This window comes from Acanthaster planci, linkage group LG18 (genome assembly GCF_054643075.1).
Source record: "Acanthaster planci isolate LZ-2023a linkage group LG18, COTS_SCS, whole genome shotgun sequence".
NCBI classification, from domain to species: domain Eukaryota; kingdom Metazoa; phylum Echinodermata; class Asteroidea; order Valvatida; family Acanthasteridae; genus Acanthaster; species Acanthaster planci.
This window is the reverse complement of record NC_141794.1, coordinates 1165123-1185560: the sequence shown is the minus strand read 5'-3', so window position 1 is coordinate 1185560 and position 20438 is coordinate 1165123. Positions and strand designations below refer to the sequence as shown.

Genomic DNA, 20438 nt, shown 5'->3' with positions numbered 1-20438 from the left:
AGTTCGGACTCTGCCAGGGACTCGTCCAAGCGCTCAGAGGCGCGCAGCTTCAAAGCCCAGAGACAAGCCCAGCTAGCTTGCCGCGCCAGCAATTGCTCCGTACGTACGCGTACAGCCTACCTCACGCAGTAGGCCTACGTTGACGAGGGAGCCGGTGGCACACGTAAATATTTGGAAATTGGATGTAAATGTTGCACCTCCCGGATCCACATGCATGATCATACATACAGGCTAACTAGTGGGTAATGTATTCCACATGAAGGGTTGCGTGAAAACCTTCCTGGTATGTATGCCGCCATGGCCACCGTGACGGGGTATCGCGCATGCATGAACTTTATTGTAACTTCCTGCTTACATCTGTTGTGTTATTTGGCCTATACATTCATGCACATGACCCCATCATACCGCACGAAGTTACATGTTGTGCACTGGCACGTACGATGTGGGGCCGATGGGTACCCCCCCCCCCACGCCCTGGATATGTACTGCGAGGCTTTCATAGCGTACCTGTGAACTTCTGCTCGTTAATGCGCATGCTCAGTTCTGCAGCATTGTATAGCGGTGCTACAAGGCTAGGGTAGGAGTAGGAAGACCTATGGATTCGGCCGTCTCACTTCTGGCTGCATATGGTGAGTTTAGTCACACTGCAGCATGGTACATGGTCACTGTGGCCATCTTTGTGAATTGTTGAAACTTTCAGTGAAACTAAGAGTTCAATTGTGTATACAGTCAAAACTAATTTCCCCCTGAACCACTTCCTGCAGTGCGACCTGCTTTCAAGTACATAGGCTTTATATGCAGAGCCGGGAGCCCGAAGCCGCGCCTTATAACAAAAGACTGTGCTCAGCGCAAAAGACTGAGCTGCTGGGCATTACCGACATTTTTTCGCTCTCAATAGTGGAGAAAATCCAGCCTCGTTTTGAAACAGTATACCTCGTTTTTAGGCACTGCATTTAGAGCGAGCGGATTACCACCGGGGACAAAAGCACTCCACCACCACAGCGATGAGCCACACAGCACCGCTCTGGCCCCTATTGAAAAAGAGGTCAGCAGTGCACGGTGCCGGCTTCGGGAACAAAAGAATCTTACGTAACACCGCACAATCTGGGACCTTTTTCCAAGGCTGCAGGCCTGGCTGAAATTAAGGAGTCAATGAATTTTACCTGTCAGCTTTAGAATAGTGCCCAAAGAGTCCTTCATTTTGGTATAAACGCCCATTAAATGAAATGATGAATTTGTGAAAACGTAAAATCTTGAAAATGAGACGGCATCTTGTCTGGCTCAAGAAAAATCTACCCGGCAGCAAATGGTTAAACTTTTAATTAGGCCTATAAAAGTATTCAGAAAGTGATAACATGTCCTAAGAAGTGAAATTTAGCTGGGAAATTCTGAAGCATTTACTTAGAAAACACTTGGCTTTGGTTTTTCAGGAGCATTGTTTCAAAAAGGGAAGTACAGTCACAGATTTCAATAATGGATCCATTGGAAGTCACCATCATCATGCGATTGTGCTGAGTGACCATTGCACTAGTCATTTACCTAAGCACATGTAGGCCCTATATTCAATTATTTGGAAAATTATCGTATTTTGTCATTATTTTTCCCTTTTAATAGTTTGTCCCTAATTTCCTGAGCAGTTGACCACATTCACTGCACCTAGCAACAAGATGACAATCTTCAAAAGCAAGTTTCCTGACGTCAGCTTTCCCAACATGGCTGTTGATGAATTTATCATGGAGCCCTTTGATCACTATGGAGACCAAGTTGCCATGGTATTAGAAATCTCTCTCCTCTAACGTAGCTATACGTTGAACCGCGATTAAAGTTTGATCCAACACTGGGTATAACATTTCACAAACACTTCTACAGGGGCGTAAAATGACAAAATTTGTCATTTTCGATTGAGTAATGGTCATGCTGCAAGCTCGTTAAGATGAGTTCAAAACACATTTTAAATAAGCTAGTTGGATTGTTCTTGGATATTTGTCGACTTCATGAAAGAAAAATTGCATTGAAAATGGTGCTGCTCACAGCAGGGTCAACTAAGCCATTAGAACTCCGGAATCAGTGACCGGTTAAATTTCCAGCATTAAAATCAACCTCACACTTTAGCTACATGTAAATGTTATGCCCACCAGTGCGCAACTTGCAAAGTTCTCAACTTCAAATCAGTCAGCTCTGACAAGCTTGGTAGTCAGATTGTCAAGATGCCTACACCAGAAGAGAAAGTCATATTTTTTAATCTGTCCAAGGTGTAAGTTTCTTTCTTCAAGGCTTTGCAAATAGCACTAAGCATAACCGTGTGGTTTCCTCATGAAACATAGAACTTGGCATTCCAAATTTCATTTATTAGGTGCAAAATGCATGTCGTCTTTTCTCTGGACTAGGTCGATGGCATTACGGGGCATATGTACACTTACAAGCAGATCAAACTTCTGGTCAGAAAGGTTCGATTCGGCTTGCATTCCAAGGGCTTCAAGGCAGGAGACGTGTTTGCAATCTACAGCCCCAATTGTTTGGAGTACGTAGTAGTCGTGCTGGGCGTCATCAATGCTGGTGGGGTTGTGACTACCATGAACCCAAAGTACACTGTAGGTATGTTACCAAAGACTCATGAGTTTCCGAAATTTGGGTGTTCTGAAGGTTGCACACATGATATTGAAAATGTCTTGAAAATGCTTGGACAAGAATAAGCAAGGGCCCATTCGCCGACGACATCTTGTATCTGTTTCCCCTTGCAAGTTTCATCAGCCTTGTTCCTGATAGACTTCATAAAAGTATTCTCCATTCCTTACCAGATGAGTTGGTGCACCAGCTGAGGCATTCTGAAGCCAAGTATCTCATCACGATGCCAGGCATTGCTGCCAGGGCATTGAAGGCGCAGGAGAAACTGCCCAGCTTAAAAGTGAGCCAGGAAGCCATGAACTCTTGCCCAAACAGTGAATGACCCTATATCCATGAGCCAGGAAGCCATAAACTCTTGCAGGAACAGGCATTGGTTTACAGATGTTATTGGCAACTTATTTTCACTTAAAATATTGCTCCACCTCTGTTGATTTTGTCCAGATTTACCTGAAATCACTTCTTATTCCAAGAAGTAAGATTTTTGGGGGGGGGTCAATTGTTTTTTAAAGGAGGTGTTTGTCTTCGGCGAGCACCCGGGATGTACCCCCTACCTGTCACTTCTCGACAACGATGGGAAGAGTCTTCCAAGGCCAAAGGTCAACCCCAACGACACAGTCCTGCTTCCATACTCCAGTGGGACCACGGGACTGCCGAAAGGTGTCATGCTGACCCACCGGAATATCATCAGTAACATGTTCCAGCGAACCAGGTGGGTTACTTACCTGTCTCTGATGCTGTTGACTGAAATCATTAAAAACTCAGTGTTGACTTTCATAAATCAAGAAATGGTATCTTCAGCCTACTCGCACCTGTTCACATATGTCATTGGGTTGAGTAGGCACAAATGCAACATTGTTAGTTGCTCCCTCTGCCCCCTGCTGGATGATACTAAATCGCATTGAGTCTCATTTTCAGTCTGAAATTTGTTCCTGGCTTTGACTTCCCTCATTTCCAGAAAGTAACTTGATTTTTACTTCCCCTGCCAGTCTCTCCACTGAAGATAAAAAACCTTTTTTTTTTCTTTGCCTGGTATTGATCAGCAAGCACATCCTCGAGGTCTACCCAGATGATTGTACATTGGCCCTGCTTCCTTTCTTTCATGTCTATGGCTTGAACTACTGCCTGCTACAGTTCCTTTGGTTGGGGATAAGGATCGTTAGCCTTCCATACTTCCAACCAGAATCTTTCTTGCGGAGCATACAGGACTACAAGGTAATTACCAATGTCATCTATTTTGGTTAACCGTAACAAAGAATCAGAAACATGATTCGGCCCCCCCCATTGTGACAGTCATTGTCTTCACCCGATAATTTGTCATGCCCTAGATTAGTGCGTACCTACATCAGCTTGCTATGAATCCAGCCAATGATATACTGTAGTTTTTCCATCCCAAACGCAGAGCTAGCTGGCAACATTGCTTGTCCATTGGACCAGTTTTGTCTGAGGCAAATGCTCTCTGAGATTTTGAGATGTGACCGGCTGTGTTCCCTGTAGGTCACTTTGCTTTCGCTGGTGCCTCCTCTCATGTTGTTCCTGGCCAAGTCGCCCTTGGTGGACAAGTACGACCTGTCATCAGTCCGTCAAATAACAGCAGGTGCTGCTCCACTCAGCCAAGAAATAATGGAGACGATTGCTAACAGGCTTAACTTGAAATCCCTCATACAAGGTTAGTTCAGATGTTTCATATGGGGTTTGTCCTGATTTCCCTCCAAAGGAAAGCAAATTGACAAGTATAAATCCCTCCCTCCAGTAATACAATTGCTGTCATTTGGACTTTGGGAATTAAAACAGATTTCCATACTAAATACTGCATTTTGTCTGTTAGAAGGATGGTTCCCATCCAGTTGCAAAGTGAACCTCTGTTTTAAGTTTTGTGGTATTGAAAAAAAATGGAAATCATCATTTTGAACGGGCACCTTGGCCATCTTCCGTGAAATGTCTTTGATAAGAATTTTGTCCTTGTCTTGATGAGCTGCCCGTTCTAACCTTTTTGCCGTGACTGAAACACTCTGAGGAAAGTTTTGTTTCTCCAAGAAATTTCTGTGAAATGGAGAGTGGCATTTTTGAGCTTTTAATAAATGAATTGATTAGTTTTTTTCCCCTAAGGATATGGTCTAACAGAGGTATCTTGTGCCATTTCCGTAACACCCTACAATGTCATCAACTATGGATCGGTGGGGTTGCTTCTGCCAAACGCTGAGATGAAGGTATAACTTTGAAACAAATTTGTCACATTGTCCGCCTACAAAATAACAGTGAAATGGCTCATTGCTGATCGAACATAACTCTTAGAAATAATGTTATCACATGCATTTACTTGTACTATAATGAAAGAACCACAGGCCTCTTTTTTAAAACCGTGAAGTAAGTTTTAGCAGTCGATTGGGCCCATCAATTTTCACCCATTTCCCAGTACTCTCAACCTTTCCAATGAACTACTGTACGTGCTGAGAAATCGGTCGTTCACCTTGCAATGCGTTGCATCTTGTTTAGACCACAGAGTACGAACCATGACCTATCAATGTCTTCCATTTCCCCCGCTGGTTGAGAGTCGTTTAGAGTCATAGTAAATATGTGGGTCGCAAAAAGGGTAAAAGAAAGCTTACATAGGGTGCAAGATTTTTCCAGGACTAGAAAAATGAAAGACGTTTGTTTTCTAACATCAGCGGGAGACCTGTTGGATTTAGATTCAGTAAAAGATCCAATTAATGTTTTGCTGGTTCCTTGTTTTGCCTAGGTCATTGATGTCACTTCAGGGAAACCTCTTGGCCCAGGTCAAGACGGGGAGATTTGGTTGAGAGGACCACAGACCATGAAAGGATACCTCAAGAACCCAGAAGCCACGGCACAGAGCATCGACAAAGATGGCTTCTTGCACACAGGTGGAGACATTTTGTTTTTCAAAATCTATTTATTTTGTACATAATTGCGTGTACCTGGGGGGTATATAGGAAGAGATCCTGTTGTGTAAGTTGAATTGTTCCCAATGTAATGTGGAGTAGTTACAGTGTTGTATTCGAGACCTTGATGTCCGAGACAAGACCAAGGCAATTCCAGACCAAGACTGAGATCCACTCCTTTCAGACCGAGACTTGGAGACTGAGACTGAGACTTGTTCCCAACGTAATGTGGACTTGTTACGAAGAGATCATGATGCTTGCTTCCATTAGAAATCTCTTGGAGCAGACCTGAGTTTCTCATGACAGTCGGTGTCTCCAAATTAAGTGCTCAAGGCATTCTAAATTGTTTCTGGCAGCCTTTGAAATTTAATGTGTGTACCGTTGAAATGCAGTGTTCAGAATTATGACCTTTACCTATCTTTCACCCTGCAGGTGATATTGGTCATATCGACGAAGATGGCTTTTTGTGGATTGCAGATCGACTCAAAGAACTCATCAAATACAAGGCATTCCAAGTAAGAGTAACTTCTATGTCTGAGTTAGGTTCTGACTTGAATTAAATTAATAGGCAGTGTTAGGCACACAACATCTTAACAATGGGGAAGGTATTAATAGCAAGTTAACCACATGCCACCGGGGACTCCGATTTCGGGCACCATGTGTTTATACATGTGGCCAGGGTCTCCGAAATCAGACAAAGGGAACTGGGCCTTGTAACAAAAGACCGTACTCGGAACAAAAGACCAGGCTGCTGGGCATTACCAACATTTTTTCACTCTCAATAGTGGAGATAAATTTTGAAACTGTATACCATGGTTTTGGGCATTTAGTGCGAGCGGATTACCACAGCGATGAGCCACACAGCACTGCTGCACGCTGATCTGGTCCCTATTGAAATGAGGTCAGCAGCGCACTGTGCCTGGGCTCTTTTTACAAGGCAGCAGGCCTGGCTGAAATACTCGGGCGTCAATAGATTTGTCTGTCAGACTAATGGCTACCAGACAGTGGCTACCAGACAGTAATTCGTGTGGGTGTAAACGTCCATTAATTGAAATGATGAATTTTTGAAGAATTTTGAAAACTAAAAATCTTGATAAAGTCCTGATTATGTGCACTGCATTTTTCAAACCACCCAGCAGTGAGCAGGTGAACAGAAGGTTGTGTGAAATTTCCCCCACCAGGTTCCCCCAGCAGAGTTGGAGGCCTTACTCCTTACACATCCTCAGATTCTGGATGCTGGGGTGATAGGGGTGCCTGACCAAGCAGCTGGCGAGCTGCCCCGGGCGTTTGTTGTCCGCAAGACAGAGAGCCTGACCCCCGAGATGGTCCAGGACTTTGTGGCAGGTGAGAGCTGTGATAAATGGTAGAGGCTACAGGGGGCCTGATACGGCATGCATGTATTCCCTCAGGAATCTTCGGTTTTGGTGGCCGGCTCACTGTCGAGTGATCGCTCAGATTAAATTCTGTATTTGGTGAAGCAACAGACCCCAAACTGATGGGTGCTATTCCTGACCCTATCCTAGAAAGAGGAGATACAAAACCCACTTGGAGGGAGGGGGAAAACTTGTGCCAAAACACTTGGAGAAATTTTACAAGTAATGTACCTATTACGGTCTTATGAGGGGTGTGGCTACATGTGGAATGAAATACCTTTCATTATGTAAAAACAATGCATTTTTTTGGGGGGGGTGGCCCCCCATCGAGATCCACCCTTGCACTATTCACATCATTTGGAACCTGTAAATAGGCTCTAATTGGCATACTAGGAAGGACTGGCCAGAGAAAGTGATTTAGTGAGAACCAGCTTTAGTAATCAGAACAAACTCAAGTTCCATGAGCAAAAGTTTGGATGATGCATCTAGCAAGGTACTGTCATTTTCAACAGAATGTGCACAACCTGTAATCCTTTGCATGAAAAGATGCTACTGCGCGCATGATGTTTATGACGTAGATGAGACTGCCTATGGATGAATATCTTTGTATGCTCAAGGACACAGCTGTGGACAAATCACATGGGACTTTGAAACTGATTTCCAATCCTCTTTCTGTCCTGGATTGTGCCATTTCAGAGAAGGCTGCCCCACACAAGTGGCTTCGTGGGGGGGTTGTCTTCATAGATCAGATCCCCAAGTCGGCTAGTGGCAAGATCCTCCGAAGAGAATTAAGGAAACGACTTCAATCCTCACTCTGATTCACAAGGTGAACACCCTCTGACTGGTAACACTGCAAAGTTATGAATTGACAGGAAAGGCTCACATTTACCCAGCAATTCAGTGAAGTGATTTGTAAGGGCTTTCCCACAGGAAATCAATGATTTTATCCAGAAAAAAAGAAAAAAAAACATATATTGAAAGTGCTTGAGGATTGTTTTGTCACCAACTTTTCTACTAAAATTCAATTTAAAACTTTCTTCTGTTTGTATTTTAATGCATTATATAATACAACCCTCTATCCCAAAATGAGTATATTGCTTCAAATTGTTTTGGCGTCATTTTCATAAGAGGCCACTTGTAAAATACAGTATTCCTTTTCGGGATAATTTCTGCAACAGTACCAGCTATGTTCAACAATTTCAAACAATGAGGGCTCGTGCCGTGCAGCATTCATTTTCCCATAAAATTCATTTTGCAACAAACAGGGTCTTTAATAACATTTAATCTTGTTTATTACAGTCAACTTGGTTTTAATTCAATGTGATACACAAACACCAACGTTTACTAAGGTCAAATTTATCCTTGAATTTAACAGATACATTTTTGTATGATTGCTATGCTTTAATTAACGATGAGGACCTTAAGACCAACATCAAACCAAGACTCCACCACCAATTTATATCCAACCCATCTTTTGTTAAATGATCTTATGCAATGCCATAATGAATAAACAAATAAGCTTAATTGAGTCAATTACCGACAACAGCTGCATTTAACACCTGTTGAGGGGTTGTCCAAAGTTCCCAACATTTCCACAGTTGTGCAAAGCGTGTGAAGAGAAGGAAAGGGTTGATACAGCCATGTCCGACTTTTGGGTCTGGTATAATGCTGATTTTTTTTAATAGTATTCTCATTTATATGTAAAACGTGAAAAATCACAAAAATGCAAACTGAGAGCTGGCTCCCAGGGAGAGTGCATGCACATGTACTGTCCATGTACCGCACTTTCCAACAACACTGCCTACAAGGGTTCGTCTATTTCAGGATACTAATAGAAAAATGTTGGCAAGTACTAATTTAAGGGGAGGGAGAGGGGGCCTTGAAAAATCACACTTTGTGCTGTGAAAAATGTTAACATTTGATGACCCCTTATATGAAAATGCTCAAACATAGGCAGGTGATTAGTGGCGAAATCCTAGTTTGTATAAATTCTTGTACACAGACGTGAAATTTAAGGCTTGCTTCTACCTAAAGGCTTACTATTTTTAGATTTCCTACACGGTAAATATTATTTTAAAGCCAATGCTGTTTCACTGCAATCTACATGTGCATCTGCACCTTTAAGCATCTGACCAACGTCAGTAACTCAGCTGCTGTATAGGCCCCCTTCAAGGCAACCTAGAATTAAGAGTTTGCTTCACTGGGATAAAGTTATATACATGTACTTTTGGACTGCGCACTGCAGCATAATTTCAAAATTATTTTTTTAAAACTTAAAATTTACCCTTTTGGGCAAACTAATGCATTGCTGGAACACTGACGTAATGTTTTGTAGGGGACTGTGCCTTAGCAAGGGCGACCTCACTTTTTAAAATCTAATACATGAATATGCATATGGTATAGCTGATCTACATTGTATCAGAGTTTTAATTGCATGGTTGTGTGTCTCGTAATTGTCGCTCAATAATAATAACCCCTTGTATTATGTGATATCTTGGTGATGTTTGGATTGAAACTCGCATTACTTACGGTTACGGTTATTTACTTGGTAACTCTCTGCGTATGAATACCAACAAGGAGGTATAAGGAATGGTCGAAGACTTTCACTGGGAGTGGAGTTGTTTTCGAGGGAGCTGGAAAGCATGTGTATACAGGTAGTTTGATGTCAGTAGCACCCATTTCTACGTCTGCGTAGGCAAAGTCCCATGGAGACTACTGTAGTACAGTCTACAAGGAAACCCCCAGTGAGTAATTCTTGCTTTTTGTTTTGTGATATTGATGCGTTATGATGTGTGTATGGACATTACCATTACTTTGATGTATCCTATAGTCTGTGAATGTTCAGCGTGTACAGATACAGTTGACTCGTTGGAAGCTCTCATTTTTATTTCGGGCAATGGGAGGTTTTTGTCACTCCGGGGTCTAGCTTGTCAGGATGTCTGTGACAGGTGCTAGTCACCAATAAATCAAGGCTACAAATATCCTCCTGAGTTTGTCCGATGTATGATGATTGCAAATATATACATGTACAAGCATGTAACGAGCACTCACAAGTGCATACTGCAAAACTGAAGCTAACGAACAGGTGTAACTCGCTGTACATGTTCACTGTGATTCTACATGCCATGCATATTCAACTACAAGATTTACTAACCTAAGCCAGCTTTGCCATCCCAAGAAACCCAAGACCATTATGAATACACCTTGTGATTACACATGCTTAATTTTGCACCTATGTAAGACTTGGTTCAGATGCAGCTTACTATTAATACCAATTTCCCAAACGACCAAAGTTCACAACATATATGTATAATTGATCTTCATAATTAAACCCAGTTACCTTCACAATCAAAGCGAGATAAATTCTGTGCTACCCAGCATTACAATCTTACAGTACCAATACAATATTACCAGAAAATGCTTTAGTATAATGACCCAAACTAGAAAAATTGTAAGAACATATCAGTGGAAACTTCGTGTCTGATCTGCTCTGTGAAAGAACTTGTCAAATACCATGCCTCTTAAAAATTGATGGTAATCCAAATTTGTAATCATCCAGCTAATTTTTACCACTGTCACCAAATGGCAAATATTTACTGGCTTCCGCTGTAATCCCGAACAGTTGGGGAGAAAAGTCATTTTTGCAGCACTGCATCAATAAGAACCCGGCATGTAAAATTGGCCGGAACTCGGGTTGACGTCAAAAAAATTGCCAGCTTGAAACTTCAATACTGACTCGCATGTACAGCAGGAGATATGCAAATTGTTTTTGAGCGCAGAGACTTTAAAGTACCACATTCTGTGCAAAAGTTGTGCAAAGGTAGAGGCATACCAGACACACGGTGTGTTACAGAGACGGCAATTGAGAGAGTACAACACAAAAATTGTTTCCCAAAGCAGATCCGCCAGTTGCCATGGTAACAATTCTTTCCGCTCCGATTGGAGGGCTTACAACAGTGCTTCAACTTCGGGCTGGGCGTAGGGGTCCTCCTCGTTGCCATGGAGACAGACAAGCTTGGCTGGCAGCGCAGCAAAGCGGGAGCCGATCAGGGAGGTGGCAGAGTCCCGCAGGGAGGCCTTCTGGTAGCAAGGAGTGGAACTGTCCGGGAACATGCGCTGGAGGGGGGTCCTGCAAAGGTCAATGGAGGTCAAGGGTTAAATGACATGGCTCACTCCTAAGTTTAATGCCGTAGCATACATCAAGTAAGGTTTTACCCAACACAGAGGCCTCCCATTTTCTGCATGACCACGTCGGAAACAAACCCCAGTGGATCCGATATTTCTTCTTGGGATCCAACTGCTTCCAATGAATGCACATAGATGGCTACAGTACAGAATTAGTTGGGTTGGTGAAACTGGAAGACCATCCAAGATGCCACGCACAAAACACGAACTGCAAAGGGTCAATACTTTCGGGATTGACACGAGTACTCCTGATTCCTTGAACAGGTGGATGGAGGACATTAAGGGTTAACAAGTCTGTGTCTTACACAAGATTGTTGGGAAGAACGTAGTAGCCAACTGGACGCTTGAAACCATTAAACTCGGAGCCAGCACACATGGTGTATGCTCCCATATCTGTCGGAGAAAAGGACAGAAGTACAGAGTCAGTTTTAAATTGCCTGTCGTTTTGCATTGGTGGGGATACTAGTAGGGCAAATGACAAACACACAGCAATTCCTATGAACATTCCACAAAAGGTAATTCCGGGGAACGGATAAAATAGACATAATTAGAACAAGATTTTTCGGGCATGAAGAAATAAATGTAAGGAATGCTACAATGCCTTGGAGGGGTTCTTTTGTTGACCCCTCTAAACGTCGAGAACCGTGTGTTTCTAATCTCACCTTCAAATATCATCCATTCGCCCACTTCAAGCTCTGGCATCAGGCAGTGTTCAATGATTCTATCCAGACCATCACATGACGGGCCCCAGATGCTAGTGGAGTACTGCAGCACTGTCTTGTCTCTTTCCTGAAAATGAGAAAATTTGGTCAGTGGCCAAGAATGACGGCAGCTTCTAGACAAGGATCAGATGTTTCTCACAGCCCTAAGTTCCCCTCTTTAGAACCAACACAAACAAGACATTCTTGCTTTGGTCGTGTCGAGTGAATTTTTTATAAGAAATCAGATCTTTATGGAGAACAGTTTAACATGCAGGTTTTCAATCTCCGTATTGTTACCTGGAGGAGCTTGGGCTCAACAGTTGCGTGATCGTACAGCAGACAATTAAAGGAGCCATACACTCCATCATTGACGTAGTACATAAATCCTGGCTCGTCGGAGCTGCTGGGAGCAACCGAGTTGGCTACAAGATCTGCCAAATAGAGTATGCCCAGAAATTACCTTTAATAAAGACATTATAATTTCACAACACCATCATATATAAATTGGTTCGTTCATTCCATGTACGAAGTCTCAACCACCTTTCCAATACGGTCACTTTACAAACTGGGGTTGCCTATTGGCCTTGTTAACTTCCAATATTTAACATATTAAAAAAAATACTTGGACAAAGCATTAGACTGGCCAGCCATGAACAGACTTTATCTCTTCTGTACTGTAGAGAATACTCGGACACTTCACCTACCCTTGGATTCTGGCACAGAGAACGTCTGGATGTCACGGGCCACCATGCGCTTGGCGGTGATGTTCACACACAGAGTGAAGGCCGACGCTACATAGAAACGGCCCGGCTCAGCAATGACGTGGACACCACTGCTGACAGGGAAGTGCTCCTGAAGAGCCGTGTTGATCACATGAGTAAACTGTCGTCAATTGAAAATGATATCAAGTCAAAAATCGATATACAGACTTCTGCTACCATCAACAGCAATCTGGTCAGTCTGAGAAACGTGTGAAGGTACAATTATTTCCCCCAGTCTCCTCCATGGTACCAAGTTACCCCCTTGGCAACAAAACTGCAGAACACCACTGTGGCACTGAAATTTACAAAAACCAGAATTACTTTTTAAACAGCTCTAGACTCTAACCGGTTTGTATTCACAACAGCAGGATGGGGGTAAAGTTTATTTTGGGCACAACACTGCCCTCTGTCATGTGTGCAGACTCTACGGACCTCTTCCGCGAAAATCTCACCTCTTCAAAAGGGATGGTTGCCGAGGCTTGACCTGGGAAGCCGCCCCCGATATCCAGGAGGTCCATGACGATTCCCAGACGCTCTCCGCTATCAAAGATGTCTCGGGCCGACTGGATGGCAACGGCAAATGCGCCGGCATTACGACAGCCACTTCCAACATGGAAGCTGCAGCAAAAAATGAACCCTGCATTTAGTCGGTGACTTTTCCACTTAATCTACAAAGATGTCGGTTACGGACATTATGTGGCCAGTGTCCGTGTCAGCTAAGTCAAAAAAAAAAGGCTCCCAAATGATGCAACCATCCAAGTCAGGGTTTCACCTAGGACTGAAGTCCCTTCCCAGCAAAGGCAAAAAAATGCCTGTCCAAATTTGATTTGGCCTGTCCTTTGGATACTGATCCTGATCCGAGCCAAATTCAATTGCTGTTAACCGGAAAAATATTACAAACATATTTATTAGCGTGACCCAAGTCAGTAGAGAACAGCAAACAAGAGACAAAGGACACTGCCCAACATTGTGACGGGGAGGCAGCGAGCAAATCACCTGATGCCCACGACATCTAGCTCGAGTTCCTTGGCAGTCTGCAGCAGGTACAGGGCGTGCTTGGGGTGGCAGCCGTACTTCAGACCCAGCTGGCACTGAGCAGTCGAGTCGTCCGTCAGGATACGCAGCACCAGCCTAGAGATAAACCCAAAATGAAATTCATTCAGAACAATCAAATTCTTGTTTTATCTCCGGAAGACTTCTCCGGTGTCAGTGACGTTGCACTTTACACTGTCGCATCATTCCACTTTATCATACAAGAAACCTCGGGCTTCCATTGCAACATTCTCTAAAGTAGCTTACACATCCTACGGAATGAGACTTTTTGGAATGCTCTCCGTGTTAACGTAATTGGGTGTCGAACAATCTTACGCTCCCTTTGAAACCAGCTACTTTGTGACCACTGGAAGGGTCATGGTCAACCCAGGCACTAGCACATCAACAATGCAAATTTTGTGAAAATTTTCTTTGGAAAATATTTAACAGGGGAAAAGATTTTTTTGATAATTAAAGCTTTCACAACTGCCATACAAATATTCAAGCTAACAAGCTAGAAATGCAGCGCTGCAGGTGCATCTTACCGTGCCTCAGGGAAAACTTTCTTGATCTTGTGAAGTTCTTCCTCATTGTCAAATGTCATGAGGTCCACACCTTCCTTGGCAGAGTACTTGAGATGGGAGCGCTGCTTGCAAGGGTTGGCGAAAATGATGCGAGAGGGTGCCACACCCAGGCTCAGAACCATCTCAATCTCACTCTGTCGATGAATGCAATTTTAGGGGGGATTGCCCACTATTAGTGTGACAAATTTGCTTCGGCCTAAAGTCTGCATTTAGGGAGATATCTGTCATTATTCAAACTTTGTGATGAAAAAAAAAGCTGTAGATATTTACAGGTGTCTGACGACAATGGCTCAGAAGAGTTTTGAGTACAGTTAAACTTCATTCAGTCACAGTGACTCAGAGAGGGCAAGTGTGGATCTTCATCGCCATGGCTACAGGACAGAATCTGTCAGAAGGGATCATGGGTGCCAGGGAACTTCTTTCTGACTTACCTTGCTGGCACAGTCAAAGTTGGTGCCTAGTCCGGCGAGGAGTTTGAGTACATTGCGATCAGGGTTGCACTTTACAGCTGAGTGAAAAAAGGGGGAATTCTTGGGTATCATAATTCACTACAGAACCATGGAAGCATTTGTGGCTAATGTCCCGAAAATTCCAGGATTCGCCAAAAATACCGAGTCATCACTACCACCTGGAACAAGATTTTCCTTGTTACAAAACACAAGTGGAACAGTTTTTGTCAGGTAAGCGAATGGAACTTCATCAGGGTAAGAGAAGTTTTGTCAAAGCACTCATGAAAAGTAAAAATATAAAAATATTCTCATCCGAGATAAGTTGCATGTCTGTTCATTGTAGATCTTGACATCTTGGAGAATTCTGCATTCAGGAGGAGTACAATTAAAACTGAATCTCTCAGTGCAGTATTTATCACTTTACAAGGTACTGAGCAGTTATGGAACTCTACAAAAGCAGACCAACATTTAGCAATGAACCAGAGGAACCAAATTTTCACAATGAAGGAACTTACCATAGAATGGCTCAACTCGAGGCAGGGCACTGACCCATTTCTTATGCTTGGCAACAATATTCCCCAAGTCCCCAATGAAGAAAGCATCATCAGGATCCTAGCATGATAAGGAAATAAGGAAAAAGGGAACAGAATGAATGCAGTCAATCTTCTCATGTCTTTCCAGCAAACAGGCAAGCCACTCGGCTGCAGAACTGCCTGGTTGCCATTAACTTTTTATCATGCAGACAAGAGGTTATTTAACTTTACCACTTTAGATAAGCCTCAAGCAAAGTCCACTCCACAAATGACATTAGTCCACATCAGCGCTGTACTTTGCGACCAAGATAGTTGCATTTGCACCTAAAAACTGATGATTTATGACCAAATGTTTCATTTTTATCGCCAATGGCGACATGATTTGTGCCTGTTAGTCAGCCACCTAGTCAGTCATTTTTCACAAACGATCACAGCCCAGTCTTCTTCTATGCGCACTGTACCGAGCGATGTGTCTCTGATCACGTGTTTTTTATCCATCTATGTACATGTACACATCATGATTACATGTTAAACTGCAACCCAAGTCGACTTGTTCGTGTTTGTATGCTGTATAAAGTGTGTATGGGGAACTGAGATGTTTTGCACATTCATGAGATGCACTAGTCTATGCATGCCACAATTCCAGTTACAAACCTGTTTCAGTCCCAAATGTTTGCATACTCATGAGATGCACTAGCAATCTATGCATGCCACAATTCCAGCAAAAAACCTGTTTCAGTCCCAAACGTTTGCATATTCATGAGATGCACTAGCAATCTATGCATGCCACAATTCCAGTAAAGAACCTGTTTCAGTCCAAAACATTTGCATATTCATGAGATGCACGAGCAATCTATGCATGCCACAATTCCAGTAACAAACCTGTTTCAGTCCCAAACGTTTGCATATTCATGAGGTGTACTAGCAATCTATGCATGCCACAATTCCACAGCAATAAACTTGTTTCAGTCCCAAATGTAAGTTTGAAACCAAAACGCTTCAAGCTTCCTTTGGTCCCGTCCCAGGTACAAAATACTCAAAAGTAAAAGAACAAATATGTCCTATCTTTTATCTCAGCTGTTTTTTCCCAAAATAATGGATTGACATTTTGTAAATTTATTACCAAGCACAAAATCCAAAGCCTGTCTATCTTGCGGACAATTGACAAAAGAACGTTTCTGTTTGTTTTGTCAGACTTTGTACATGTAACTTGTGTATTTTGAAAATGTGTCTAAAGTAATGTACAAAAATTGACCTGGTACCTAAAATATTTTTTTCTAGGAGCCAGTGGCTCCTCGCACTGGTCCACATCAGACTTATAATGTGGCAGTTACACTTCACCAGGTTTCCTTTGTCAGCGTATGTATTTTTAAAGGGGGAATAGACTGGTTTCACGGCTGCTCATCAGAGCACTAACAATTGCTAACAAGTAGGACCTTGCCTAACGTAAGCAATGAATGCTGAGCAACCCAGCAGCCACATTCCGGCAATCAGTCTTGTCCATATTCAACAGAGCAGTGCACAAATGACAGCTTGGAGTTGCATACAAAAAAACCTAGCCTCTGAAGATGATTTATTGAGTATGCTTTGATCCCGAGGCAGTCAAGGGTAAGTGGACTTGATCTGAATAGACACAATGAGAACAAGCATTCCTCTGTCCCAGCTCAGGGATACACTCGGCAGGGGAAATGACGCCGGGCTTTTTATTTTGGAAGAGGCAGCACAAGAGAGACCAATACCTCTCTGTCCTTGCAGTCGATCACTTTATCGTTGACAATGTCTCGCACACGAGTGTCCCGGCCGTACACCTGGACTTGAATATCCTGGAAGGCAATTTGCTCCATTGCACTTGCCGTAAACAGGAGAGAGAGGACAAAAACGCCCCTGCCGGTGGGGTTGGTGGTGGGAGGTTCCTATGAAATGCGTAACAGGCTGCGAGGGAAAGAGGAGGAAAAGAACATGTCAAAGTTGCAGCTTGCACGGGCAAATACAGTCACCCAATACAATGCAAACTGAAATGACGCAAAATGGTTGTCAACATTCCGGGTGGTCGCTAATCGTTGTAAAACGTCAGCAAATGAATAACGCACGAAACAGGTTTCAAGTTTAAATGTACTGCCCGCATCCAACCGACCAGATGTTTAGGGATTAAAAGATTTTGCAGAAAACTGCCAGCAATGGACACGATGGAACAGTTTGAATGCCATTCTTACAGGAATGAGATTTGACGAAAATAAAATAACTTCAAAACCAACAAAGGTAATTTTAGGGCCAAACACCAGCATAGGGTCTGTGATACATGTATTTGTATATGCCTAAAGGCACCCATTAAAAACCCTTCTTGTGGTCTATCTCACCTTTTGCATAAAAAACTTTCACATACTCTGAAATAACCAAGTTGAAAAGACATCGTTTGAAAATCCATAGCTCTCCTATTATTTGGACTGAAAAATCCTGCCAAAAAATCTATTCAAATGTGTAGAATGGAGAGGATTAACCCTAACCCCAAGGGGTATTTGCCCAGGACCCCGCTAAAGGCACCAGAATGCACCAAACCTCACATGGGTACTCTGTTAAATGCACCAGTGCGCACTGGTGCATATTGCCTTTTGGTGCATTGTGCAGTGAAATAATTTATGTTGCTCTCGGTACCACAGTGTACCACCAGCTACCCTGCTAAATGCACCTGAATGCACCAGTACAACAGATTTGCTTGGGTAAACTTTTCTGACCCAGACAAATACACCAGAAAACCTAAGGTACACCAAACACCGAGCCTGCTAAATGCACCAGAACTCATATCACCAGAAGACTTGTGTTGCCTGCTAAATGCACCAACTTGCAGCAACTTTTACCTCCGGTGCATTTAGCAGGGTTAGAGTTAACTTAGGAAGCCCCTAATGAAAAAAATCCTGAAATCTGGAAAAAACTGGCACATGTCACCCGAGTTAATTCAAAATGCACAAAATTAAAATAATTCATTCAAGTGGCTCTTTTTTCTGGGAGATTACAACAACTTATTGACCATTATAATATTTGACACAAACCACAATCAAATGGCGACAGACTGTGCACTTTGCTGCTAAAAAACATCAGCCATCAAAAACTAACGGCAGACAAATTGTTCAGACCAACTTATTTCCAGTTTGGAAACCAGCAGCGAGCCTCGAATTCATTTTTTTAACCCTAACCCTACATAGTACTACGAGTTACTAGTAGTAAAATGTAATATTCAGTCCTGTCGCTGGTAAGATTTGTACTGGACCAGCAGCCGAGTGCTGAAAAGCTTCAACCTGTTTTGACTGCAGCCGTTCTTTCCTCGGCATTTTGCCGACCACAAAACTGGCCAGGCCAGTCAATTCTGATTTTACAGACGATGTACATGAGAATCAGTTGGCCATCTGACATCCTGTTCACAGATCAGTTCAGTGCCTTACTACGTGCTAATCCATCATATTACTTCATTCTTTATGGATACCCCCCAAAAATTGGTTGATCACTGTTTTCATAGGGAAAACCTCACCCTAACCCCCTAGGGTATATGTAAAATTATACAGAAATTGGAGGATTTGGGACTGTTAGAGATAGCTTTTGACAGAGATGGTCAATATTTTGGATCAGTATGAGTTACAAGCCTTGGTACCTCTCCAGAAGGGAAAAACTTGAAACTGAAACTGTGCCTACTCACACTGAGAAGTAAAACCTAAGGGTACCCAGCAAATATCAGCTGGGTTCCCACTCGGGCTCAAAGTTGAAGTCCAACTGGTCTCGGTTCTCAGCACCGCGAGGCTCTACGCTCCAATATTTGTTGCTGCAACCCCCCTGTTGAGACGCAACACAAAACAACACAGTGTTGTCAATAATTAGAAGAAAATGCAAGATCTGAAACAAATTGGTGGTGACGCAATAATCATTGAATGCTTGAGGCCAACCCCCCAGTAAAGTGAAATTTCTGTAGAACCCTGGCGCGGCGTGAGATTCTTTAAAAGGAGGGAAATAGGCCTAAATACAATATTTGAACCAAAGCATTGTTCTGCTTCTGTCAGTGTTTGTCAGGGGCTGGGAAAGAAAGCTCAATTTTGGAAATGATCAAGATTATCCCCGGTGTTGAAATTTTTAACATTTTCACCCTCCTCAAAAAAATTGCTTGAATTTCCATACCATACATTTCTTCTTGCATTTCTCATGTTGCTAGTAATTCTACATCCCACCTTCTTATTCTCCCCGCCCCCCAATCTTCAGGAAACACTGCACTGATTACATCATGGTTGTGCAAGGACACAAAATAACTGCATCCCCCCCCAACATGTCCAATGAAAATGGCGTTCAAGTCCACCACTCCATTTTTGGGTCCAATTACTGGACACATTTTGAAAAACAGAACAACAAATCATGGAAATATTGTCACACTCCTTCAATGAATCGCGTCCAAGAGGAAGTAACTACTTCAACTAGACTTAAAGATAAAGAAATTCCACGAATATTTCAACGATTGCACAGACACAAGTGGCCAAAAAAGGATGCATTAAATATGCAGAGACGGTCTTCACGTGTCAGCAGATAGCGCGGATTCCAACGTAGGCCATATCTCGAATGAAACGGGGAAAATGCCGCATATTTCGTCATTTTTCAAAAGTATGACTGAACCTAAACTTACCAATACTGAGGGTTCTGAGGGACACAAGGGTTTACTCCGCCGACGAGGAATTTTGGCGGTTGAAGGTGTCACGAAAGGGTAGAAATCATGAATTCTGCAGGGAAATGCCGGCACTGTCTGTCCGCTCTCTAACTGTCGGGTATAAACTGCGCACGTTGTACACATGCGCGCGCAATTATCAACGCACGCACCCCCCACGGCGTGTAAGCGTTTCTAAATCGTGGCTTGGTTCTGTCTGGAGGTCGTCCTGCCACACAAAACTGCTTGTAGAGATTTGACGTTCAAACCTAAGTACATGTAAAAACACCCTCATTTGGTCAATGAAATTTGTTTATTAACGTTCATGGCAAAATAAAAAAATCGCACAAATTGTCTAATTGTAGTAATAGAACAAAAAAGGTGAAGCCAAAGTTGCAAATAGGGCCAAGCGTATAGAGACCACGTACACTAAACCGCATGACTGACTAGCACGCAACGTTGACATAACACACATTGTAAAAAAATAGGTCCACCCGGTGCACACCTGTACTATGGACTCGGGGCGTGGCACAAAACGGATCGTGTTTTTGTACAAATCGGAACCACTATAGGCAAGGGGTACCAAGCGCAAAGGGGGGGGGGCTGCCTATGGGCAAAGG

The 20438-nt window shown here is 43.0% G+C and overlaps 2 protein-coding genes across 2 annotated transcripts; one reads left to right on the top strand and one right to left on the bottom strand.

Annotated features, from left to right (window-relative positions):
- Positions 1-109: 109 nt before the first annotated feature.
- Positions 110-9879, top strand: LOC110978158 (putative 4-coumarate--CoA ligase 1). Its single transcript, XM_087148483.1, has 12 exons — positions 110-629; positions 1615-1772; positions 2388-2595; positions 2799-2905; positions 3135-3334; positions 3666-3837; positions 4120-4291; positions 4732-4832; positions 5363-5507; positions 5958-6040; positions 6707-6869; positions 7595-9879. The coding sequence occupies exons 2-12, from the start codon at positions 1668-1670 to the stop codon at positions 7714-7716; spliced, it is 1578 nt and encodes a 525-aa protein (XP_087004609.1). The 5' UTR covers positions 110-629; positions 1615-1667; the 3' UTR covers positions 7717-9879.
- Positions 8168-19964, bottom strand: odc1 (ornithine decarboxylase 1). The gene is made up of 13 exons (XM_022232937.2): positions 19801-19964; positions 18832-18965; positions 16883-17075; positions 15126-15222; positions 14593-14669; positions 14123-14295; positions 13542-13676; positions 12998-13163; positions 12489-12666; positions 12082-12215; positions 11746-11872; positions 11389-11476; positions 8168-11027 (listed from the first exon to the last, which is right to left on the bottom strand). Exons 3-13 carry the CDS (start codon positions 16985-16987, stop codon positions 10847-10849), a joined length of 1461 nt encoding a protein of 486 aa, XP_022088629.2. The 5' UTR covers positions 16988-17075; positions 18832-18965; positions 19801-19964; the 3' UTR covers positions 8168-10846.
- Positions 19965-20438: the final 474 nt, after the last annotated feature.

What these genes read in the sequence shown, in the direction of transcription:
- odc1 (XM_022232937.2), bottom strand. Translation starts at nt 16,987, where the DNA reads ATGGAGCAAATTGCCTTCCAGGATATTCAAGTCCAGGTGTACGGCCGG. An exon ending in TCGACTGCAAGGACAGAGAG is followed by an intron (nt 15,223 to 16,882) that starts GTATTGGTCTCT and finishes TTATCATGCTAG; the next exon opens with GATCCTGATGATGCTTTCTT. An exon ending in ACTTTGACTGTGCCAGCAAG is followed by an intron (nt 14,296 to 14,592) that starts GTAAGTCAGAAA and finishes ATTCATCGACAG; the next exon opens with AGTGAGATTGAGATGGTTCT.
- LOC110978158 (XM_087148483.1), top strand. Translation starts at nt 1,668, where the DNA reads ATGACAATCTTCAAAAGCAAGTTTCCTGACGTCAGCTTTCCCAACATG. An exon ending in GGAGCATACAGGACTACAAG is followed by an intron (nt 3,838 to 4,119) that starts GTAATTACCAAT and finishes TGTTCCCTGTAG; the next exon opens with GTCACTTTGCTTTCGCTGGT. An exon ending in GGTCCAGGACTTTGTGGCAG is followed by an intron (nt 6,870 to 7,594) that starts GTGAGAGCTGTG and finishes GTGCCATTTCAG; the next exon opens with AGAAGGCTGCCCCACACAAG.